Below are 25,681 nucleotides of genomic sequence, written 5' to 3'. Positions count from 1 at the left end.
TCTCTGTTTTGTCCAGCACTATATCCAAGATCTTTTTGCTCCATCTAGTGGCTGAATTTTAAAAATAGCTTTCTGTCTTAGTAAAGAACTTAAAGCCTGTAGAAAAGCATTGGTCTATTGCTTACCTGTGAAACCTATTATAATGTACTTATAAGTAGAAACCCATTTTATAAAGACTGATTTGTTTGGTATCACATAACTGCCTATAGACGAGTACTCTATAAATGATATATAATCAGTGGCTTTCTACCATGTTAGTGATTATCATAAAATACTACCATATTTGTGAACACTTACTTATGAACTCTACTTGTAGCACAAAGAACTAAGTAAGAATAGAGCATTCATGACCATTTTCTTCACCATCTGAATGGACTCACATTAGGATTCTCTTTCCCACAGAGATCTTGCAGCTCGTAACTGCCTAGTGGGAGAAAACCATGTGGTAAAAGTGGCTGACTTTGGCTTGAGTAGATTGATGACTGGAGACACCTATACTGCTCATGCTGGAGCCAAATTTCCTATTAAGTGGACAGCACCAGAGAGTCTTGCCTATAATACGTTCTCAATTAAATCTGATGTGTGGGGTAAGGTTGAAAGGGACTTTTTCCTGAGTATGTCTTTTTGTTTTCTTTATAAATACCCTTAGTTCTTTATAGCTTCTCTTTTATATGATATTCAGTATCCTCTGCCTTTACCCTCATCCATCTTCAGTCACACAGCAAGCTATCTGCCAGTACTATGCTTAGCGTAGAAAGAAGTATAAATAAGAAAATTTTAGAAAGTCCCTGCCTTCAAAGAGCTCACAGTCTAGATCTCATATTGCATTGCAGTTATAATGATCCTCTCTCTGTAAAGCTCCCTATCTTTCACATTAGGTTTTGTTGCTGATTTCCAGGGCTCTGTGACACAGAGCTTTCTTTACAGAGAAGGCATGATAAGGTTTCATCTTGAGTTTGTCCTTGTAAATTGATGTTGTTTCTACTGCCCTGAGAAGCAGTATGACTTGGTGTAGAGGCTTATAGACTAAAAAAGTCTGCAAATTTGGATTGTGGGCCAATAGAAATAGCAGTAGGATTCTAAGTCACTTTTTAACCAGAAATTTCAAACTTAGAAATAACCTAATTGTGACATAATCAAGCAAGTTCTTTTTTCTAATGTGAATTTTATTTAATTATAAGTAAATCTATTTTTATTTTACTCCTGTAATATTAGCTTTAAAACCATTAAACTCATTAAATACAGTAGTTCCCCCTTGTCCTCAGGAGAATATATTCCAAGACCCCCAATGTATGCCTGAAACTGAGGATAGTGCTAAAGCCTACATATACCTTGTTTATATAGTGTGTTTGGATGTGGTAACCGAAGGGGTTACCAAGTGACTAAAGGGTTAGGTAGAGTCTACAGGGTAGATGTGCTGGACAGAGGGATGATTCACATCCCAGGAGTAAGGAGCAGGATGGCTTGAGATTTCATCACGCTACTCAAGAGTGACATGCAATTTAAAAATTATGAATTATTTATTACTGGGATTTTCCATTTAATATTGGTATTTCTGTTCAGCTGTCAGTAGTGCCATTAAAAGAAAAGAAAAAGGAAAAATAGCTAAATTTTTTAAAAGAAAAAAAAGTAAAAAAAATATTAGTATTTCTGGTCTGATGTTGACTTTGAGTAACTGAAACCATAGGAAGGCAAAACCACAGATAAGGGGCGACTGCTGTGGATCAAAGACTAGAATAGTTGGATTATGCCTCATGCTTCTTAAATGGTCAAAGTTTATTCTCCCCCACTGTAGTAAAGGAAATCTAAATAAAATTGGGAAATTTAAATAGAACTGTCTTGAGATTATCTACAGCATTCCTGTGGCAGATATCTTAGAAGTACAAGTCATGCTGTAAAAATTGATACATGAGTATATTAATGTTATTGTATTAATAACAGTGTGTGAATGTTATTCAAAATTTGAGATAGAATTAGTTATATAAAATAAATAGTAAATCACAGAAGAAACATTAAGATTTTTTTTTTATCCCTTTTGCAGCTTTTGGGGTACTGTTGTGGGAAATTGCTACGTATGGAATGTCACCATATCCAGGTATTGACCTGTCTCAGGTCTATGATCTACTGGAAAAAGGATATCGAATGGAACAGCCTGAGGGATGCCCCCCTAAGGTGTATGAACTTATGAGAGCATGTGAGTATTTTTGCATATTTTAATTTTGAAAGTATAAGCTAGCAATTCAGATAGTTAACAAAATTAGAAACATTTCTCCTCTCAGTGTTGTTAGAATGAATCTAGCCTTATGACATTTAAAGAGTTTGTCACTGATTAGCCAGTTTTCATACCACATACCATTGAGTCTTAACTGGAATCCAAGAGTAGTTTTTCATGGCCTAAATATTGACCCAATTTTCAAAAACATTTATGTATTTAATAAGAACATAGTTTAGAGATTAAGGTAGGGGGAGGGCTACTTTCAACTAGATAAGAATGATTGCTAAAGACTTAAGGCAAATGCCCCAAAGTAACCTCTGTGATGAATAAACAGAAGTATTTGAGTGCTTGAAGGTGAGAAAGTAGGAAAGTGAGCAATAAATTACATAGGAGTTGTGTTTGAACATAAGACTGTGTTCTTTTCTCATTGATCATGGGCTACTGTCCTTTGTCAAATGTGAACTCTAAGCTCTTCCTTTCTGATATCCTGTTTTATTTCTAAATATATACAGTTAATTATCTATAAGGTTAGACTGAGTTTGAAGACAGGTTTTACTTCATTTTTCAAGTGGAAGAAAACTTGCCATTTTCTAAACCATATCCCCATCTCTCCTTATAGTAGAGGGAATAGGAGCTAAGGATAAATAGAAGGACCAGCCTTGGGAAATGGGTTCATTACACTTCTGAGCTAGAGCTGAGAAGTGGCTGCATCACTATCATTATAGACATGCTTTAACTCTGCTTTAATAAGCACACGTCAGGATGCATGGGACTCATTATTAGGTATGCCACTAGATACATAATTCCTACAAAGAGCTTTTCATATTTTCTTCTTCTGTTATATAGGCTGGAAGTGGAGCCCTGCTGATAGGCCCTCTTTTGCTGAAACGCATCAAGCTTTTGAAACCATGTTCCATGACTCCAGCATTTCTGAAGGTGAGAATCTGGTGGATTTACTGTTGGTGGCTAGTTCTGGGTGCCGGTGGTGGTAATCATGGTAATTACATTTCAAAATGATTATTTCTTATAGTTTGAGGTTCCATTTCAAGATATTGAATTAATTTTGGGCCTTTATTATTCTTGTGTTGCTTTTTTTGCTATTTCTCAATGTGTCTTTGTATCTCATATATTTATTATAATCTAATTTTTTTTTTTTTGAGACAGAGTCTCACTTTGTTGCCCAGGCTAGAGTGAGTGCCGTGGCGTCAGCCTAGCTCACAGCAACCTCAGACTCCTGGGCTCAAGCGATCCTTCTGTCTCAGCCTCCCAAGTAGCTGGGACTACAGGCATGCGCCACCATGCCCGGCTCATTTTTTCTATATATATTAGTTGGCCAATTAGTTTCTTTCTATTTATAGTAGAGACGGGGTCTCGCTCTTGCTCAGGCTGGTTTTGAACTCCCGACCTCGAGCAATCCGCCCGCCTCGGCCTCCCAGAGAGCTAGGATTACAGGCGTGAGCCACCGCGCCCAGCTATAATCTAATTATTTTTTAATTAGAAATTCATCTCTCCATAAAGAAAATTAGTAAGTTTGGTAGTTCTTTTTTTTTTTTTTTTTTTTTTTAATTTTATAGCAGGTATGGTAGTTCTTTTTTTTTTTTTGAGACAGAGTCTCATTTTGTTGCCCAGGCTAGAGTGAGTGCCGTGGCATCAGCCTGGCTCGCAGCAACCTCAGTCCCCTGGGCTCAAGCGATCCTTCTGCCTCAGCCTCCCCAGTAGCTGGGACTACAGGCATGTGCCACTATGCCCGGCTAATTTTTTGTATATATATTTTTAGTTGGTCAATTAATTTCTTTCTATTTTTGGGTAGAGACAGGGTCTCACTCAGGATGGTTTCGAACTCCTGACCTCAAGTGGTCCGCCCGCCTTGGCCTCCCAGAGTGCTAGGATTACAGGCGTGAGCCACCACGCCCAGGTAGTTCTTTAAATATCAATACTTATAAATCAGGGAAGAGACAAGAAAAAATAGATATAAAAAATATTCCAACTCTCTCAACCACATATACAAAGGTAGAACCAAGTCATAAAAGCAATATCTAGAAATTCCATTTCTGGAACTGGATCTTAATGAAATAACTAATAGTATACACAGAGATTTAGCTATAAATAAGTGTGTTGCGTCAGAGTGTAGCTTATAATATGGAGAATTTTTTTTTTTTTTTTTTGAGACAGAGTCTCACTCTGTTGCCTGGGCTAGAGTGTGTTGGCGTCAGCCTAGCTCACAGCAACCTCAAACTCCTGGGCTCAAGAGATCCTCCTGCCTCAGCCTCTCAAGTAGCTGGGACTACAGGCATGTGCCACCATGCCTGGCTAATTTTTTCTATGTATTTTTAGTTGGCCAATTAATTTCTTTCTATTTTTAGTAGAGACGGGATCTTGCTCTTGCTCAGGCTAGTTTCAAACTCCTGACCTTGAGCAATCTGCCCTCCTCGGCCTCCCAGAGTGCTAGGATTACAAGCGTGAGCCACCGTGCCCGGCTGATATGGAGAAATTAAGAACAACTTAGATATCTAGTTAACTTAATTATTATATCCATATAATTGAATATACTTAAAACAATATTATTAAATATATTGACATGGAAAGTTGTTTAGAATAAACATGTTAAATTATCAATAGAGACAAACCCCTTTTTTTAATTTAAAAAAACAAGTGTATAGATACATACAGCCAGTTTCTCAACTTTTGTATATAAAGCCTTTTAATTTTCTGCAAAAGTCAAACAATATATTTGTTACAAAGAGAGAGAGAGGCCTATTCCTAGAGAACTAAAAATACAGAATTCTTAGTTTCATCTGCCTATTAGACACTGTGATATAGTTCTGGAATTTTGTATATATTTTTCAAATTTTTCCTTTCTTTCATAATCGAATAGAGTTGACTACTTAAGTTTAAGTATTAAAATATTAGAAGAGAAAATCAGGCAGATTGGATTTTGTCCACTTCCCTTAGTGATTTATCCTATTAGTTAAGAGGAAAGGGAAAGGGGAAGTATAACACTAAAGTTTAATGAAAATACTTCATCCTGGACCTTTGATACATGGAACTTCTACAAGTTGGAGAGGGCACAGCTGTCTGTCCCAACATTCTTATTTCTTCTGTGTGCTTTATTTCCTATGGAGTCAAAGTGCTACTAGCCATGGGTGTTAGCCAAAGAGTAGGGTCCACTTTTTGGTACTTTTGTTTTAATTTTTAACTCCTCTTGAATCCTTAGTTTAATATTTCTGTTTCTCTTGAAAATATATTTCTTAACCACTTTGGTCCGGTGCTCACGGCCGCGACGCCTCGCCCACAGCCGCACGGCGGTCTGTGCTGTGTGCGCATTGACCACGACAGATCCATCTTGCTCTCGTGTGATAAGGGAAAGCTTGAAAGCGTGTTTTACTTCACAGGCAGCTTTACTTGTCATGTAAATCAGAATAGGTAACATATACATATATGTTTTCATTATGTTATTTTTAAATGTTCACAATTTTATTTTGATAAACGAAAAATTAGAAAAGTCATATCACGGCTGTCAGCTAAAGTCGCTGTGCGCATTTATCTGTGGCTGTCTACTATAAGTCGACACTCATACCAAAGTGGTTAAGAAAACCAGTCCCTATCTAAGCTAATTTCAATTCAAAATTGCTAAACAAGAAACTTAACATTCAACCCAGATTGTATTGATTATTTAATCTGACTCAGGCACTATACCATGCCTGGAGACACAGAGATAAGACACAGTCCCTAATTAAAAGGGTATATTTATGAATCAGTTTTATGGGAAAGAAACCCAACTCCAACTTTCCTAAGCAATAAAAGGAAGATTTATAACCAAACCATGGAAAAGCAGGGATGGTGCTAACTTCAGAAGCTGAAGAACTCTTGTAGCTTCGGGTCTTCATCCTTCCTCTCTTTTTTCTTCCGCCTCCTTCCCATACCCATCCTTATCTAGTTTGTCATTACTTCTGCATTGACCTTATCCTCAGAATCCTCCAAGTAGAATGGGACACAGTTGCCAGGATCCCTAAAGTCATATCTTTAAAACTTAGGACCAAAAAAGACAGAGAATGTCTGGCTCTAGTTGCTGTGCATAGCAGCATAAGAAAGGAATCTCGCCAAGTGTGGTGGTGCTACTTAGGAAGCCGAGGTGGAAGGATCACTTGAGGCCAGGAGGTTGAGGCTGCTGTGAGCTATGATCGATCCCATCACTGCACTTCTGCCTGTGTGACGGTGTGAGACCCCATCTCTTAAAAGAAAAAGGAAAAGAAAAGAAAGGAACCTCATTGGCATAGCTTGGCTTGGGTTATGTGTCGTGTACCCACTCTTGTGGAAAGTTAATTTTTAAAATAATTACCAGAAAAAGGAACCAGACACAGTATTGTTTGCCTTAGTCCATTCTACTCAGGAGGCTGAGGTGGTAGAATCACTTGAGCCCAGGAGTCTGAGGCCAGCCTGAGCAGCCATAGTGAGACCCTTTTCCCCCACCCCCAAAAGAAACCAAAAAAGTTGTAAAATAATCACAAAATTTCACGATTTAATTGATCCCACCTGTTTCATTTTTGCTCAGGAATGAATAGCAAAGTATGTCTTTGCTTCAGTAAAAGCCACAAAAGCCATGGCCAAGATTTAATTAGCTAAGACTTACAAATGGGATAAACGCTTTTGCAAGAGCCTAATTTGCTTTGTTTGCATGAAATGGAGTGAATTGTACCTACCCTCCTTCTTAGTGTGAGGTACAACCTAAAAATCAAAATATCTGCAGATGTTTGTCCACCTTGTTCAACCTCTGCACAGGCACTTAGTAAACAGGTATACCCAAATGACCAATAAGCATATGAGACCATGCTCAACGTAACTCATCATCAGAGAGAGACAAATAAAACCACGATGAGATTCCACTACATGCCTACCAGAATAGCTAAAATTAAAATCAAACAAAAACAAATGATAACATCAAATTTTAATAAACATGCAGAGTAACCAGAACTTTTATACACTGCTAGTGGGAGTGTAAATTGGTACAGTCATTTTGGGAAAGTTTGGCAGGACCCAATAAAACAGTACCTTGTGACCCACCAGTTCTCCAAGATCTATACCAAGCAGACGTGCCTACAGTTGTGAGCCAAAAACCACATAGCAGTATGTTCCTAGCAGTGTATCTGTACTCCCCAAACTGGAAATAACCTAAATACCCATCAGGAAGACAGATGGGTTTGGTGTATTCACACATTGCATTCTACACAGCAATGAGAGGGCACTCTGCCACCCGCAGCAACACGGATGAATCTACAGACCTGACATTGAGCAAAAGAAGCCACACAAAAGTAGTACATACTTTATGATTCCTTTTATATATCTTAGTACTCTACTCTCCAGTTCTTTCTCTGCTGTGTGCCTTTTCTGAAAAGGAAATGTCCTTTTCTCTGTTACAAAATTGTTTTTATCAGTTCCCTTGTCTTCACAGAGGTAGCTGAGGAGCTTGGGAGGGCCGCCTCCTCATCGTCTGTTGTTCCATACCTGCCCCGGTTACCTGTCCTTCCTTCCAAGACTCGGACACTGAGGAAGCAGCAGGAGAACAAGGAGAACATTGAAGGGGTACAAGATGTCATAGAAAACTCTGCTTCCAGTTCAGCACCAGGTATGGGTCCCCACACAGATAGAATCAAAATAGAAACTGCCTTATTGAAAGAAACATGGGGTATGATGCTTGTATGCCATTTTCATGCCCATCTTCTTTGGGGAAAGTAAGGCATCTGTTTTACCCACCATTCTAGTCCCTGGTTCTGCATTGCCAATTAGTAGTCCTGATCTATCCATCGAACACACAACTCTGCCTCCAGTTCCATTTCCTTAACCCCCAATTCCCAGATAGTTACCTTTACAGTTCCAGCAAAAACTTCATTGAGCCCGATAGATGAGAACAGGTTGTGCAGTAATTTTTAAAGAAAGAATGAATGCTGAGTAATAACCAGCAGGTTGCTCTGCCCCATTTATAACCCACATCGCATTTGGAAAGCTAACCGGTTTGAAAGGACAGTGTATTTGTTAATTCCCTCTGAGTCCCACCAACATCTGACATTTAATAAATGCCAAAAAAACTCTTATAATTCAGTCTTAATGCAGCTCAAATGCAGCTCACATGTAATGGATTCACTTCGTGTCTTCCACATTACTGACTGGCCGTTCCTCATCAGGGTTCATCAGAAGTGCACAGGTCTCCAGCGGGTCCCCAGCGCTGCCTCGAAAGCAAAGAGACAAGTCACCCAGCAGCCTCTTGGAAGATGCCAAAGAGACATGCTTCACCAGGGATAGGAAGGGAGGCTTCTTCAGCTCATTCATGAAAAAGAGAAATGCTCCCACACCCCCTAAACGCAGCAGCTCCTTCCGAGAAATGGAGAATCAGCCCCACAAAAAATATGAACTCACGGGTAACTTCTCATCTGTTGCTTCTCTACAGCATGCCGATGGGTTCTCTTTCACTCCTGCCCAGCAAGAGGCGAATCTGGTGCCACCCAAGTGCGATGGGGGGAGCTTTGCACAGAGGAATCTCTGTAATGACGATGGGGGTGGGGGTGGGAGCAATGGCACCGCTGGGGGGGGGTGGTCTGGCATCACAGGCTTCTTTACACCACGCCTAATCAAAAAGACACTAGGCTTACGAGCAGGTAAACCCACAGCCAGTGATGACACTTCCAAGCCTTTTCCAAGGTCAAACTCTACATCTTCCATGTCCTCAGGGCTTCCAGAGCAGGATAGAATGGCAATGACCCTTCCCAGGAACTGCCAGAGGTCCAAACTCCAGCTGGAAAGGACAGTGTCCACCTCTTCTCAGCCAGAAGAGAATGTGGACAGGGCCAATGACATGCTTCCAAAAAAATCAGAGGAAGGTGCTGCTCCAACCAGGGAGAGACCAAAAGCCAAACTATTGCCCCGAGGAGCCGCAGCTCTTCCTCTCAGAAATCCCTCTGGGGATCCAGCCATTCCTGAGAAGGACTCTGCCGGGGTGGGAGTGGCTGGAGTGGCGGCTGCCCCCAAGGACAAGGAGAGGAATGGCGGGGCACGACTTGGGATGGCTGGAGTCCCAGAGGATGGAGAGCAGCTGGGCTGGTCTTCTCCAGCCAAGGCTGCAGCAGTCCTCCCAACCACTCACAACCACAAAGTGCCAGTCCTTATCTCGCCCACTCTGAAGCACACTCCAGCTGACGTGCAGCTTATTGGCACAGACTCTCAGGGGAATAAATTCAAGCTTTTATCTGAGCATCAGGTCACATCCTCTGGAGACAAGGACCGGCCCAGACGGGTAAAACCAAAGTGTGCCCCACCCCCGCCTCCAGTGATGAGACTGCTGCAGCATCCGTCCATATGTTCAGACCCTACGGAAGAGCCGACTGCCCCACCTGCAGGACAGCTCACGTCAGAAACACAGGAAGGAGGGAAAAGGGCAGCTCCAGGGGCAGTGCCCATCAGCGGGAAAGCTGGGAGGCCAGTGGTGCCTCCACCTCAAGTGCCTCTGCCCGCGTCTTCCCCCTCGCCAGCCAGAATGGCCAATGGCACAGCAGGTACTAAAGTGGCTCTGAGAAAAACCAAACAGGCAACTGAGAAAATCTCAGCAGACAAAATCAGCAAAGAGGCCCTGTTGGAGTGTGCTGACCTACTGTCCAGTGCCATCACAGAACCCGTGCCCAACAGCCAGCTGGTAGACGCTGGCCACCAGCTGCTCGACTACTGCTCCGGCTACGTGGACTGCATCCCTCAGACTCGCAACAAATTTGCCTTCCGCCAGGCCGTGAGCAAACTGGAACTCAGCCTGCAGGAGCTGCAGGTGTCCTCAGCAGCTGCTGGTGTGCCCGGGGCAAACCCTGTCCTTAATAACTTATTGTCATGCGTACAGGAAATCAGCGATGTCGTGCAGAGGTAGCTGCTGCTGGCCTGGTGGGAAGACGCACGGTTTCTGAGCGGGGAGGGAGAGGGACTTGTTTTCCTGTGTTCTTGTTTTCAGAAAATGAAAGACTGACACTTGAGTGTCTTTATGTGAAGTACCTCGGATCCCTGAGCTCTCACGTTTACAGGTTCATCTCAAAAATAACAAAAGCAAACCACATAAGTATAAGAGAGGTGAATTTTAGATGGGGGCAAGGCAGTAGTGGACGGGTTGGAAACTGCACTGGAGAATCAGGGAACACGTATGTGTCATAAAGAAATGCAGCCCATCCCTACATGGAATGATGAGAGGTGCTAGACAGGGCCGCGCTCAGCAAGGCTTCAGGGGCTGTGCCCAGACAGTGGATTGCCACTCATTCTGCACCACGTGAAAGGGAATTGACTGGGGCTCTGGTAGGTACTGATGTTGATTATGCTCCAGGTTACCTAATGAATTTGGTGGGACAGAAAAAAGGAAAGCTGGTAATATACCAAGAGAGGTTGTATTCCAGGCAGTTGGAAGCAGCTGTTAGCCTTGCTTCCACAAAGTCATTGCTGTTGAAATAACTGCAAATCAAATTGCTAGAAAACAAAACTGGGAAATGTGGCCCTGTGTGTATGCTCTTGTCCTATTTTCCATTGGTGTATTAGTTGGTGCAGGAAATAAAGAATGCTGAGGAGTTTAGTCAGGGAGATTGAAACCTCCTCCTAAATCTTATATTGATTAGCAGAAGTCACTTCTCCCAGTCTAGTGTATTATTTCCTAATGGGCCAGGATCAGCTTCCTGCTTGTTGGTGGCTATCTGTAAACCATAGTATAGGGAGGTCTCCTTAGTGGTTCTTCTGTGTCCCTTGCTGGGCAGGCTGTTTCCTTTATTCCTGGTAGCATTCAGGGCATTAACCAACATTAATTTTGATAATAGTGGTCCGTACAGGTTCTTCCTGGGGAATGAACCCTTTTCTGATACAGCGCCTATGCATGCTGACATACTGGCCAATGACTGGAGCAGTTGTCTGTTTCTTTATCAGCTAAAGTACCAGGGGATGGTCTTTCCTTAAAACCCAACAGCCAGGCCCAGAGCCCCGGGACTGAGAGGAGAAGCTGGCTTTAAACTAATGGTGTTTCTCTGCATCTTTCCCTTCCTTATCAACTTAAGCCCCATCTAGGTTGAGAGTAGGGAGAGGCATTCTCTCTCTCTCTCTCCTCTCTTTCGTAATATTCTTTATTTTGCCATTTCACCTCTATTTTAAGAATGCATAATTGAAGGAGTAGATCATTTTCAGGGAGCACCAGTTAGACCCTGGAAACTTAATAACTTAACCATCAAATATGTTTTGCCTTTGAAAAATAGGCCTTTTCCTTCCCTTCTCATTTATTGTTATGGAAGCTAAATTAGGATCACATGGAAATGAATCTAATGGGTTAGATATTATTAATGTTCTTGGTATGAGGTCTAATTTCAATTATTGCTTCATTCACTTTTTAAAGCTTTATGAACACTTCTCCCTCTCTCCCCAAGAAGAACTCAATACATAATATATTTTTTCTCCTCAAAGGAATATTAGCTTAGAAAGACAGGAATTCAACTTCGAGCAATGAGTTTCCTTCTTGGCTCTGTCATTGATCCACTGTCAAGCCACAGCCCCATCTCTTAATCTAGTAAATAAAGGTAACAGTATATGTTCTCAAAGGTGTTTTCCAAATAAGTGTATAGTTATCTCTTTGAGCGTCTCTGGAAAGCTCTTTAGTGCAGTGTTGTTAATTGTTTTTCATTCCCCTCTTTGATGAGTATCAGATATTAATAAAGTTTAAAACTGCTGAGATTATATTAATTGGGCTAGAATACTATGGGGGAAGCTATGTTTTGAATAGAGTTTGGCATCTTTGACCAAGGAGGAAATTGAGTTTTCATTAGAACAAAAGGAAACCTTGATTCTTATTGCTGTTCCAAAAGAGGCCCAGGATAAGAGAAAGATTAGAAGAGAGCAGACAGTACTGGGCATTCCTGGCAGATGTTGGGCAATTCCTGCGAGTATGTCACCTACAGCTGCAGCACAGGCCATTAGTGATCAGGTTAATTTCCTTGTGGCGGTTGGAATAGAGCTTGGATTTAAAAACCAACAGTCTAGGATACACAGATATTGGAAAAAACAAAACAAAACAAAATAAAAACCAACAGTCATCCTGCCTTCTTCCCTGCCACTCTTCTTCATCATACATGTCCATAAACTTGAATTCCTTTTCGCAGTTAGCCTTTTAAGGGTGGGGAGAGGATAGCTAAAACTTTAGAATATTATTAATGCTGCTGTTTAAGTTTATCCCTGTCATTGTGGGATGCAAGTTAAGGGATTATAATTGTTTTTCAAGAGTATTTTTTTTTTCTTTTTGAGCAAAGGTTCTAGTTTTCCTCGAGAGTTCTGAAAATAAGCCGTGGAGAAACACTACTGAGTATATTTAAGCTCCCTGGTTTTCTCACTGAACGGTAATGCTAGGGGTGGGGGTGGGCACTGTGCCTTACTCAGGGGGCAGCACCTAGCTCAGTCTTGCCTACAGTAGGTGCTCAATACATAAATTAAATTGATTTTTGTTAATACTGTCAAAAGTAGCATTGACCATTGTACCACACCCCGTCAACATGATGCTTGAACCATGTAATTTCAGGGGTTGAGGGCTCAGGGTTCAGGTTAAAGAGGCACTGTCAACTTATTATCAAATATAATTTAGGTTTTACCTTCTTCTACTTAAAAAAAACATCATGTAAATTAAAAGGTTTGAATCCAAAGCAGAGAAAACTACTTCTAGAAACTAAAAATAATAGTTTAATTGTATCTAGTCTAAAAGCAAAGCAAATACCACGAGAACATTCCCTTGTACAAGGTATTGACAATTTTCTAAAGTGGTTAAACTGTATGTGTGTGTACACACACGTACCTTTGGGCTGCCACAACTTGATTCCTTTCATGTACAGGTAGTATGATTTCAGTGTAGACTTCCTACCTTAAAATTCAGTGTTTTGTGTTGAATACATCTATTTTCTTAAAAGGCTTTGTAAAATTGTGTATATTTTCCTGCAGACTTCCATCGTGATTTTCAGAGATACAGCCTGAAAAAAATTTGACCCTAAGAAATTCATTCAGTATTTTTCTACATGACCTCTGTACGTAGAGGTCATTATAGTGGAGACACTTTACAAGCAGTATTTTAAGGTTTAAAGTAGAAATTTTCTTACAATTCAATTAAACATTGGCTGGCAAAATAGTTAATAAAACATGCTGACTTTGCTGAGGCACAGCCCATGTTAATTAACTAAAGTCATGGAGCTTTTGAGTGTAAGGGATGCAACATGGATGGTGGGTTAGAGCTCGGGCTCCAGTGGCAGTCTAGAAGGCAAGCCGCTTCACTTCCCGAGCCTCTGTTCCCTCACAGTCAAACAGGGATAACAGGAGTAACTGTCTCAGCATTGCTATAAGGATTAAATAAGGTGATGTTTGTAAGAGACTTAGCTCAAGTGCCTGGAACACGGTGAGCACATCATAAATGTTAGCTCTTACTATTATCATTAACACCTAGTCCAGAGATGTACAACAGAATCCCCAAGGTGGAGTTAAAAAAATAATGAATTAGCCTTATTCCAGATCAGAATTCCCAATGGGGCAGGGTATCAGCTGATGTAGTTTCCAGTGATCTGTCCAGGTCTTTCAGACACCCAGTGCCACCTGAAAACTGTCAATACCACCCCCAAACCCATTTATCTACAGATTAAGAAACTAGAGGAGAGAATGATTAAGTTACTTGCCCATTATCTCAGAACAGTTAACTAGTAGCAGAGCCAAGGCTAGAATTCGGGTCCCCTGACTTCATGGTTGTGTGGTCTTTCCACCAGACCTGCTGTCTCGCGAGGCCCTGCAAAACAGCGGCTCACACAGACAGCCCGCCCGCGGCGGTGCTGCACGCTTTCTAAAGCACATGCTCCCGGCACTGACCGTAAGGGGCTGAGTGTTGGATAATGGGAACACGAGCAAAGCAAGCATTCTGTGGAACTCAGTAATTAAAATTATATGGGGTCATTCTTTTGGACAGACCTCAGCAACACAGCAATGTGCACTTTGTAGTAAAGAAATACCAACTTAAGTGTTTTTTTTTTTTTTTTTAAGAAAAACTAGGCTTACATTCCTTTTTCTTTAAAAAATTTTATTCAGTATCATTTTAAAGAATAGGAGATGATATATATGAAAGCACTTTGAGAAAGTATCAAATGTAATATAACTGTAAGGTTGTATTATTAATGTCTGTTTAGAAGATAAAACAGTTGAGTAGATGCTAATTGACCTGAAGACTTATTTGTGGGGCGCCTGAAAATGCAGATATATAATTACCTCTGTAATTTATCACATTTATAAATATCAAACTGCTAAATGAACATGTGCAGGTATAACAAGTGTTTTGCTACAACTAAAGTTGTACTTCAGAGCTAAGTAACTTCAGAAAACTAGGGACCAACGTTTTGGCTAACTTTGATCTTTAAAAAGTAGTAAGGTGTAATGTGCTCTAGAATACAGAAGCTCTTCCAGGGACCTTGACTCAAGAAGAATGAGGCCCTCTTACTCTTGAGCATTTGTTCATTTGTACATTACATGCTCAGCCATTTATTATCCTAAATGTGGGAGCAGACTCGTTACTTGTTGATGTTGACAGTGTCTTTTTAACCCTATGTCCCGTGTGGTTTTGCTGGCGTTTATTTTGTTGTTGTTGGGGGCTAGGGCGGGGGACAGAGGGAGCTGGATGGCCATAGAAGCAGTGCACTTTGGCAATTACTTTTCTAGGATTTCCTACCCGTTATAAATGGCATTGACATTTATCATCTATCTTTATTTTTTTAATAAAAAGGGTAGCTGAACTTAATTCATGTATTGGACTAAAATACTCAAGAGTAAATTGCACTGGTGTCCACTGTTGAGTTATAGCTACACATCATTCTGACCTCCCCACTCCCTTCTGTTTTTGCTACTGATATTGTTATTATCAGGTTGTGTCCCTATAAGGGTTCATATTGGGTTGACAGGGTTATCTGTATTTTTGTTCTTAATGATTTTTGAGTTTCATCATCTTGTTTTCATTAGCTTGCTCCACCTGGATTTGGGGTTCATCTCCATGCCCTAAGTATCTGTTATGATCAGTCCTCTTTATGTAGGTGGGTCTCTGGGCTTAAGTTTCCTCTCTTGAAGTATTCATAGATTCCAGCTGTTTGTGTATCTCTGTCTTAGCTTCTGGCAAGCTAGTAGCTCATTTCCTTTGCACATGCTTCCTTCAATTGTGGATATGTGGGAGTGTGAGAGAACTACAGAAAGGAAGCTCCAAGGGAGCCTGTCTCTTTCTGAGGCTAGCTGACCAAGGCAGCTCAAGGGGACCTGTTGATAAGCCAGGGACAATGCTGCAAGCCATAGCCTCTAGTGAGAGAGCAGAGGCCTCAGGGTGGTTCTGAATCAGGATATCTGCATTGTTTCGATAAAGTTCCAGTTTTCCAACTAGTAGACTTTTAAAAAATCTAATTAATACAAGGCTTGCTTTTTTTGGCAAGCCAGTAATGCCTGGGGTAACGGTTACTGTTACCTGCTCTGTTCCGCACAGCTGCCGTCCCCCTGAGCTGTGCGCCATCCCCTCTGCTCCTGTGACTGGGGAGCAGGTGAGTGGGTCAGGGTTCTGAGCTGCGCCCTGCTCCGAGCATTCACCCAGGCGACTCTTGTAGTGCCAGCCTACCTTCTGTGCAATTTATTTTAATGTCCAAACGGATGAGTTTCTGTTCTGGGGATGCTGCTTTTCATGCTGCCCGCCTGAGATATATATTCTATCTTGAGTGTGTGTAAGATGACACCTTCATTTCTGACTCAGTATTCTAGATCCATAGGACAGGAAATCAGGGAAGGCTTCACCCTGTATGATCGGCGTAAGATCTCTTGCTTCAACCCAGGTAAGGAGGCCTGTGGCAAGTCATCTTAATTCTAAGCTGACTTGGAGTGGCAAAGGTCATCCCTAGAGATTTGTACCTTCAAAGATGGGTTTCATGAGTCTTGTGGAGGAAAAGACATGTCAGCTGGGTTAATTTTGCATGATCATTGAACTAGAACTGGTAGAAATGAGCTTCATGGATGGCAGAGCCTCAAAGCCCTCGTCAGTGAGAATTCCCCCACTTTAAATGTTTTCCCCTCACAGGGCGCTGATTTGGCAGACAGCTGTACTTCGGCGCCGTGAGCTGGGGGAGGACGCCGTCACTGAACCCTTCCTCCAAGTGCACGTGCTGCTTTGCCCCACATGCAGTGTGGACAGCTGTGCATCTGAAATTGTTCACCTCTCCTAGAAAAATTGTGTGTCGTTTAATCCCCCCATTGCTGAGTAACCTGGACATGGTGGCAAAGCCCTGTCAACTGGCCAGTGGTAGCAGGCAGCATGCTGAGTGGGTCTTCAAACCTGCAGGCCGTTTAAGGGGAAAGCACATCTACTTTAGAGCCTGGGCACAGCAGTGTCCTCAGACCGCACCGTGTGTGGAGGAGGGTTGTGATACGTGCTGTCTGTTGTGAGATTCTTTGTTCATCCTTGTACTCGCAGCAGCAGATTTTGGGCCCTATATGTCACTCCACTTTTCCACAAGGCTTGAGGTCTCTGAGCATGCTACTTAACCCTTTAGTGCATGTTGGAGGTAAACTATCAAACGCTAGTGGGCTTCACAAAAGGAAATACAGAGAGTTTGCGTAGCCGGAACTTGCTTAGATTTGCTTCTAAGCCTCGGAATGGGAGTTTTAAATTGTGTCATTAGGCACCATGAAATTTAGTTGAAGAATGGGACGCGTGGTTAATAAAATTTTTAAATATATGGATACTTAATTTTCAGCAATTATTATAAAAAAGATACACAGGTATGCCAAATAAATTTATTCTTATTTCAGAAGATATTGCAGGACCCTGCAGTGCTTTAAGGCCATCAGTAGTAAATCCCAAATGCTGTTCTGTACAGTTCAGAAGTTTGCAGAGTGTACTGAGTAGCAAGAATGCCAGGAGACAGATGCTGAGGTAGGTTAGGCTCTGACCAGCTTTTCTCCCATTTGACAGCCATTTCTCACCGCGGACACTCCGACTCATCATAAGAGGAATTTGCTGAGATCTTGAGAAATCATCTTGATTAAGCTGGTTGTCCTTCAGGGAACTTAGTATTCAGAAACTAGAAAGGACAGTGAGATGCGCATTGTGTAGTTTAGAGCATGTATTTGAAAGCCCTCCCATCTCAGATCTGTATAGAGGGTGCACGTTTATGTCCATACATACACTGTCGGCATGCCCATAAAAAAGGGGGGAGTAAGTGAAAGAGGAGTCAATTAAGTCGTGACTTACGGTGAACAGAGGCGGCAGCGTGGTTGGTGTGTTGGCCACGAACAGCCTGAGCTGTTAGCACATGCTCAGAAACCCCATCCCTCATTGACCTTGCACTTTTCCTTCTTTAAAACCTGATTCTCTAATGACTGTCAGTGGAGAAACCCCAATTTTATTAAACCTCACTTAAAAATGTTTGAACATTTCATGGTGGTTGACAGAACTTTGTCCTAAAACATGCTGATTCAGATTCTTTAAACCCCGTTTAAGGTTCCTACGAAAGGCCACACGCTGCAAGTGTGCGTGCTGTGCAGAGGTGAGGCTGAGGTGCTGGGCACTGTGTGGATTGCTAAGGGGACAATATGAGATTGAACTGAGAATATGTCAATCATGGGTCACACTACAAGTGTTGTCAGGTATTCTTAATGTTATTGTAATATATTTTCAGTTTTGTTTTTCTAATTTAATTCTCTCACTTTGTTGTCTGACTGTGAACTGCTAACAGTGTTAAACTTGATATAAATAAACAAGGCCCTTGAAAGGGACTGCTCTCTCTGCTTGTCGTCTCACAAGGTTTGCCAAGTTGTGCTTCATTGTTTTTTTTTTTTTTTTTTTTTTTTTTGAGACAGAGCCTCACTCTGTTGCCCAGGCTAGAGTGAGTGCTGCGGCGTCAGCCTAGCTCACAGCAACTTCAAACTCTTGGGCTCAAGCAATCCTCCTGCCTCAGCCTCCCGAGTAGCTGGGACTACAGGCATGCGCCACCATGCCTGGCTAATTTTTTCTCTATATATATTCATTGGCCAATTAATTTATTTTCAGTAGAGACGGGGTCTCGCTCTTGCTCAGGCTGGTTTTGAACTCCTGACCTTGAGCGATCCACCCGCCTCAGCCTCCCAGAGTGCTAGGATTACAGGCCTGAGCCACCACACCCGGCCCCAAGTTGTGTTTCATTTTAAATAAAGGTTGCAATATTTTATTGGTGAAGTAGCCTTGAGATTGGAGTGTTTCTGCTGTGATTTTAATTGACAGAATTTATCTCTACCTAAAATAGATGTTTGTAAGGGTAAAGAAGCTGGCTTTAGCAAGCATCTCTGTGGCACATTCTTTATAATGTCCACTCTGGGGATGAATACACATTCCTTGAAGAATTACATTTTTGAAAATGGGCAAAAGGTATCAAGGAGCTCAGGCTGCTGTACATAGGGTGGGGAATATGTATGTATGTGTCTCCAACATGAGGTAAGTGTAAGAGTCTCAAAATCCACGCTGAGGACAACGCCAAATAAATTCTAAATGTTTGGAGTCAGAGTAGCATTAATGGAGTAAGTGTGGATCCTCATGGGGAAACATTCTATTGTTTGGTCTTTAGGGTTTTTTTTTTTAAATAAATTACTGCTTTTAGAAGTAACCTTGGCCGGGCGCAGTGGCTCACGCCTGTAATCCTAGTACTCTGGGAGGCTGAGGCGGGAGGTCGCTGAAGGTCAGAAGTTCAAGACCAGCTTGAGCAAGAGAGAGACCCCATCTCTACTAAAAAAATATATATATATAAAATCAGGCCGGGCACAGTGGCTCACGCCTGTAATCCTAGCTCTCTGGGAGGCCGAGGCGGGCGGATTGCTCGAGGTCAGGAGTTCAAAACCAGCCTGAGCAAGAGCGAGACCCCATCTCTACTATAAATAGAAAGAAATTAATTGGCCAACTGATATATACAGAAAAAATTAGCCGGGCGTGGTGGCACATGCCTGTAGTCCCAGCTACTCGGGAGGCTGAGGCAGGAGGATTGCTTAAGCCCAGGAGTTTGAGGTTGCTGTGAGCTAGGCTGATGCCACGGCACTCACTCTAGCCTGGGCAACAAAGCAAGACTCTGTCTCAAAAATAAATAAATAAATAAATAAAATAAATAAATAAATAAAAAATCAGCCGGGCGTGGTGGCACATGCCTGTAGTCCCAGCTACTCAGGAGGCTGAGGCAGGAGGATCGCTTAAGCCCAGGAGTTTGAGGTTGCTGTGAGCTAGGCTGATGCCATGGCACTATAGTCCAGATAAGAGAGTGAGACTCTGTCTCAAAAAACAAAACAAGAAAAAGAACCCTTAACTCTGTATGAATAGAATATACATACGCAGTGCATCCATGAGGTCCTGTTAGAATGGCTGTTAGAGATCAGTTTATGTGCCTCTTCACACTCTACCTTCAGTCTTTTTCTCCCACCCATTTTTGGCTTAGTTTATGAAGTTTCGTTTTCTAGGGTCTTCCATGAAGAGTCTCCCTCACTGTATTACAGTCCCTGGCCTATAATGTGTCAGCTCACACTTTTTTACTTTTAGAAACCATACTTCAAGTTACCCATACAACCATTTTGTTTCTTAGTTTCAGTATTTAGTTAAGTTACATGAGATAGTGACACTGTGTGTTAGATGATTTTGCTCGGCCTTATGCTAATGTTCTGAACGTGTTTCAGGTAGGCTAGGGTAAGCTATGGTGTTTGGTTAGGTGTGTTAAATGCATTTTCAACTTATATTTTTATCTTTTTTTGTTTTCGTTTTTGCTCAAGAAACTGAAATCTATCAACTTATATTTTTAACTGACAATGGGTTTATAGGGACAGAACCCCATTATAAATTGAGGAGCGTCTATACTTGTAACATTTTCCATACCTGAGACTCTGTCATTTGCGGAGGAAGTCAGTTCTAGAAACAAGGAAATAATTAAAGTGTAGCGGCTGGAGTCAGACTGCCTGGGGCTGAATCCTGACTCCTCCACTGACTAGCTTTGTGACTTTGAACAAGAAATTTAACAGCGTTTTATTAAGTTTGTATTTTATTATTCTTATACACTGTGATATTGTGATATAGTAAGTATATATCTAGTCTTCATCCTGTTCTGTCACAGAGCTTCCAAAACCCTTAAAATTTCCTGCGGAATAAGGATGAAAGAAGTATCTTGGTTATTCACAATCCCCACACTCCCTTTTCTATGATACCTGCATTTCTGTGAGGAGGTGACCGTTGGGGGACGGGGCCAGTTGCCAGGGGAACCAGCCCTGCCACTAGGGGGTTGGAACTTTCAACCCCACCCTGACCTCTGGGGAGGGGAGAGAGGCTGAAGATCGACTTAATCACCAATAGCCAATGATGTGATCAATCACGTCTATGTGACGAGGCCTCCACAGAAGCCTTAACGATGAGGTCCAGAGAGTTTCCGGGCTGGTGACCGCACCGAGATGGGGGAGGGCGGCATGCCTGGAGCGGCAGGAGGCTCCATGCTGCCCCTGCCCGAATGCCTTGCTCTGTGCATCTCCTCCACTGGCTGTTCCTGAGTTGTACCCTTTACAACAGGTGTCCTCAAACTACGGGCCACATGCCACTACCTAGGACATTTATCAGGCCCTCCGGGTGTTTTTGCTGCTGCTGCCTGTCCTGCTTAGCAGCCGGATCATTCAGAGACCACAGTGCGCACTCTCCAGCGGTCTGAGGGACAGTGAACTGGCCCCCGTTTAAAAATTTTGAGGACCCGTGCTTTACAATATATCTGTAGTAGTAAAATGTTTCTCAGAATTCTGTACAAATTATGGAACCTGTGTTCCATAGGAACTCCCAGTTTGTAGCTAAGTCGGACGTAAGTGTAGGTAACCTGGGGACCCACTGCTTGAAATTGGCATCAGAAGTGGGGGGCAGTCTTGGGGGACCGAGCCCTTAGTGGAGTTCGCATTAACTCCAGGTAATATCAGAATTGAATTGTAGAACAATTGAATTGTCCTAACCAGGATCCATTGCAAGGAACAACAGGTCCCATTCCACTGCTGGGCACTGACGTGTGGGAATGTGCTCACTACCTTCAGTACAAGAATGTCAGGCCTGATTACCTGAAGGCTATTTGGAATGTGATCAACTGGGAGAACGTAACTGAAAGATATGTGGCTTGCAAAAAGTAAAACAGGATCATTATACTGATCATGCCCTAATGATGTCAGCAAGCTAATAGCCTTTTCTAAGATGTGTATCAAACCTAGTACGTGCTAAAAATCCTATAAGGTCCTGGATAGTTTTCATTTAATTAGTGATTGAAGAAACATTTATTTTCCTATTGTAAGTGTGAAGTTTTTTGACTGTTAATAAAATAATCTATCAACCAAAAAAAAATTGAAATTGGCATCAGAAGTGGGGGGCAGTTGATGTCTGCAGAGAACTGGAGAATTGCTTGATGTGGAAAACTCACACATTTGATGCAACTATGTAGAGGAAAACTTTTTTTAAAAAAAATCTAAAGTTCTGTGTCCTGAGCACTTTATAATTATAAAGCACTTTATAATCTTTATAAAAATTAACTCATTTAATCATCCCAACAACCCTATGAGGTAGGTACAGTTATGCCAAATAGACACTAAGGTTTATAAAATAAAATAATTCAAATTTAAAGCTGTTGGGACTTTAAATTATCATGAGCCATGAAGGAATGTGGCTATGCAACCTTAGTTGCATGACATGCAGCTGCAGTTTCTGTCTTTTTTCCTGTAAATAATTAAGACCAAATAGCACCCAAAATAAAGATCCCCTCAGATTACTACCCCTCCGTACAGTGTAATAAAGTAATCTTCCTTAGAATGTAGCAATATGCAGCCAACCAAATCCCCTGCGGTGTGTGCACCTGGTCTTGCATGGAACATATCATCCTGCTGGAACTTCTCTGTTTCTGCCTAAGTGACACCTTAACTCCTCCAGTATAGAAATGCTGACCCCATGCATTTGGAGTTGGTGCTTTCCCCAGGTGGCCATCCTCAAGCTCTGCACTAGAATAAACTCTATACTTAGCCATTATTTTCTAAATCTCATTATTTAAGGAAGACATTCTGACAACCAATGAAGGGACCAAAGTGGACCTCCAGCAATCCCTGTAGCTTTGCTGAATGGCTACATTCATCAGGAATGGCTCATTCTTCTACCTGGCCAGAGTCCACGGGATCTCCAGTAAGGCCCCCTGGGTCTGAATCCACCCAGGCTTGCTTGAGGGTTCCAACTTCATTCGAGCTACACACACTCCTAACTTGACGGGATTAGAATTGAACCTCTGCTGTAAGGTAGGAATAGTGTTTGCTATTCCCTAGAGATTTCCTAATTGTGAATTTGTGATTTTTCACTTTTCTCTGAGGTTTTGTTTGGAATTACTTGTTAGAATTTTTACAGCCTTTTCTCTTGTTTGTAATTTTGATCAGAGGAAAACATTTTCTTTCTGAAAGGGGGAAATGAATCTTTGTGACTTAAGCAAAAATAATTTATCTTTAAAATTGGCCAGAACATCTACCCAAAAGATCCAATGACACGCTACAAAAAAGACACCTGCACTCAAATGTTTATAGCAGCACAATTCATAATTGCAAGGCTGTGGAAACAGCCCAAGTGCCCATCAATCCAAGAATGGATTAATAAAATGTGGTATATGTATACCATGGAGTACTATTCAGCTCTAAGAAACAATGGTGATATAGCACATCTTATATTTTCCTGGTTAGAGCTGGAACCCATACTACTAAGTGAAGTATCCCAAGAATGGAAAAACAAGCACCACATATACTCACCAGCAAATTGGTATTAACTGAGTATCACCTAAGTGGACACATAGGCACTACAGTAATAGGGTATTGGGCAGGTGGGAGGGGGGCGGGTATATACATATATAATGAGTGAGATGTGCACCATCTGGGGGATGGTCATGCTGGAAACTCAGACTTGTGGAGGGGGGGAAGGACATTTATTGAAACCTTAAAATTTGTACCCCCATAATAGGCTGAAATAAAAAATATATATATATACATAAATAAAATAAAATGGAGCCCCAGGGAAAATAAATAAATAAATAAATAAATAAATAAATAAATAATAAATAAATAAATAAATAAATAAATAAATAAATAAATAAATAAATAAATAAAATTGGCCAGAAGCGCGGTGCAGTGGCTCACGCTTATAATCCTAGCACTCCGGGAGGCCAAGGCAGGAGGATTGTTTGAGCTCAGGAGTTCAAGACCAACCTGAGCAAAAGCGAGACCCCATCTCTACTAAAAATAGAAAGAAAAGTAGTTGGGCAACTAAAAATAGAAAAAATTACCTGGGTATGGTGGCACATGCCTGTAGTCCCAGCTACTTGGGAGGCTGAGGCAGGAGGATTGCTTGAGCCCAGGAGTTTGAGGTTGCTGTGAGTGAGGCTGACACCATGGCACTCTAGCCTGGGCAACAGGGCAAGACTCTGTCTCAAAAAAAAAAAAAAAGGCCAGAATTTGAAGCTCAGTTCAATTGATGAATCTAAACTTTCTTCTCAAGTGACCAAAGAAGTGACAAAGGTCTTGAGGGAGTGTTGGAGCCTATTGCTTGTAATGTCAAAGAAAAGCATACAGGGGATCCTGCTTAGTCCGTTGGTCACACAGAAAGGTTGATTACCTGGTCCCTTAAGCACCCAAGTTTCTTGGGATCAAGGAGACACATAGGAGGTAAAAAAATTACTCCAAGGTGATACCTTGAGGAGCCACTCCTATAAGCAATATACTCAATCCAAAACACAGTAAGTTTCTGGTCATTCAGTAAAGAAAATCTAAATTATGGGCAATTGTATCTCTAAAACCAAGCCTTCCCCCTGAAGGAGAAACCCACCATTAGAAACTCCATCTGGGCTGGGCACAGTGGCTCACGCCTGTAATCCTAGTACTCTGGGAGGCCAAGGCAGGCGGATTGCTCAAGGTCAGGAGTTCGAAACCAGCCTGAGAAAGAGTGAGACCCCATCTCTACTATAAATAGAAAGAAATTAATTGGCCAAATAATATATATAGAAAAAATTAGCCGGGCATGGTGGTGCATGCCTGTAGTTCCAGCTACTTGGGAGACTGAGGCAGCAGGATTGCTTGAGCCCAGGAGTTTGAGGTTGCTGTGAGCTAGGCTGACACCACGGCACTCACTCTAGCCTGGGCAACAAAGCGAGACTCTGTCTCCAAAAAAAAAAAAAAAAAAAGAAACTCCATCTGAATTTATGTTTAATACTTAAAGCACCTCTTTAAGCAAATATTTAGAAAAATAGTCTCACATAACTTGCAAAGGCCCCAAATTACAATGACCCTAATGGGGTACCTCTGAAATACCTAAATTAGTTTATCTACTTGTTCAATCAGGAAAAGCTGGGGGTGTAGCTCAGGGTAGAGCATTTGAGTGCAGGAAAAAAAAAACAGTTCTAAAATAAAATAACAGGGAGAGTTATTTTCAGTGGCACTTACAAGCTTATAAAAGAGGTTCTGATAAAGTCATTTCTTTGCAAGAGGAGAACAAAAGATTGTCTAAAGCAATTTCTAAATTAAAAAAGACTGCCAAAAATTCTCCCCCTCCTTTGGCTTCTCCCTCTCTTTTGTCAGAACTTCCTTGACCATACTTACTTCCCCTGTCCTCAGCCCTCCTTCTGCTACCCAGTCAGTAAGGAAAATCTGGTCCTTTCTCTAATGTCCTCCATTGTACCTATTGCCACCAGTTATCTGGGTGAGTGGAACAAACAGACTAATCAAAACTCAACTGGTAAAATTAACCGAGGTTTTTAAAATTCTTTGGCCAAAAGCTCTTCCATTGGTTTTGCTTAACCTAAAGATTGACCCCTTTTGGCCTTTTGGTAAATACCAACTGTCTCTTTACGAAATTATAACAGGCAGACCTATGCAACTGTCTCAAGGAAATTGTGACTCTATTATATCAAAAGGGGCTATGTTGTATCATTGCAGAGACCTTTAAAGGCAGCTAACTAGAAACCGTAATTTACTCTTTCCACAGTGTGCTCCCGAGAAACAAACACTCAAGGACCATAGACTTCAACCAGACTTTGTCAGGTGGGAACAGCATCTTTTTTTTTTTTTTTTTTTTTTTTTTTGAGACAGAGTCTCGCTTTGTTGCCCAGGCTAGAGTGAGTGCCGTGGCGTCAGCCTAGCTCACAGCAACCTCAAACTCCTGGGCTCCAGCGATCCTTCTGCCTCAGCCTCCCGAGTAGCTGGGACTACAGGCATGCACCACCATGCCCGGCTAATTTTTTATATACATATCAGTTGGCCAATTAATTTCTTTCTATTTATAGTAGAGACGGGGTCTCGCTCTTGCTCAGGCTGGTTTTGAACTCCTGACCTTGAGCAATCCGCCCGCCTCGGCCTCCCAGAGAGCTAGGATTACAGGCGTGAGCC

General features: G+C 41.8%; 2 protein-coding genes across 11 annotated transcripts in view; one reads left to right on the top strand and one right to left on the bottom strand.

The window, feature by feature from the left end:
• ABL2 (ABL proto-oncogene 2, non-receptor tyrosine kinase) overlaps window positions 1-18,033 on the top strand; it is a 127,359-nt gene extending 109,326 nt beyond the window's left edge. For 3 of the 6 annotated variants that reach the window (XM_012772589.3, XM_012772587.3, XM_012772588.3), the window contains 6 exons: window positions 403-587; window positions 2,042-2,194; window positions 3,062-3,151; window positions 7,665-7,838; window positions 8,395-8,628; window positions 8,938-18,033. In XM_012772589.3, coding sequence (XP_012628043.1) covers window positions 403-587; window positions 2,042-2,194; window positions 3,062-3,151; window positions 7,665-7,838; window positions 8,395-8,628; window positions 8,938-10,118 — 2,017 coding nt within the window. In that variant the 3' untranslated portion in view covers window positions 10,119-18,033. Of the gene's footprint in view, window positions 1-402; window positions 588-2,041; window positions 2,195-3,061; window positions 3,152-7,664; window positions 7,839-8,394 lie in introns of all 6 variants that reach the window. The other 3 variants (XM_012772585.3, XM_012772583.3, XM_012772584.3) reach the window with 1 other exon arrangement.
• Window positions 17,034-25,681, bottom strand: part of TOR3A (torsin family 3 member A) — a 30,342-nt gene continuing 21,694 nt past the window's right edge. The window contains exons 6-8 of one of the 5 annotated variants that reach the window (XM_076000415.1): window positions 23,587-23,724; window positions 20,139-20,171; window positions 17,034-17,334 (exon numbers count right to left, since the gene is read on the bottom strand). In XM_076000415.1, coding sequence (XP_075856530.1) covers window positions 17,321-17,334; window positions 20,139-20,171; window positions 23,587-23,724 — 185 coding nt within the window. In that variant the 3' untranslated portion in view covers window positions 17,034-17,320. Of the gene's footprint in view, window positions 17,335-20,138; window positions 20,172-20,283; window positions 20,398-23,586; window positions 23,729-25,681 lie in introns of those variants that run through there. The other 4 variants (XR_012918208.1, XM_076000416.1, XR_012918207.1 and 1 more) reach the window with 4 other exon arrangements.

This window comes from Microcebus murinus, chromosome 2 (assembly GCF_040939455.1).
Source record: "Microcebus murinus isolate Inina chromosome 2, M.murinus_Inina_mat1.0, whole genome shotgun sequence".
In the NCBI taxonomy this organism is placed as follows: domain Eukaryota; kingdom Metazoa; phylum Chordata; class Mammalia; order Primates; family Cheirogaleidae; genus Microcebus; species Microcebus murinus.
The sequence above is the reverse complement of the archived record's forward strand: the minus strand, read 5'-3'. Positions and strand labels throughout refer to the sequence as shown.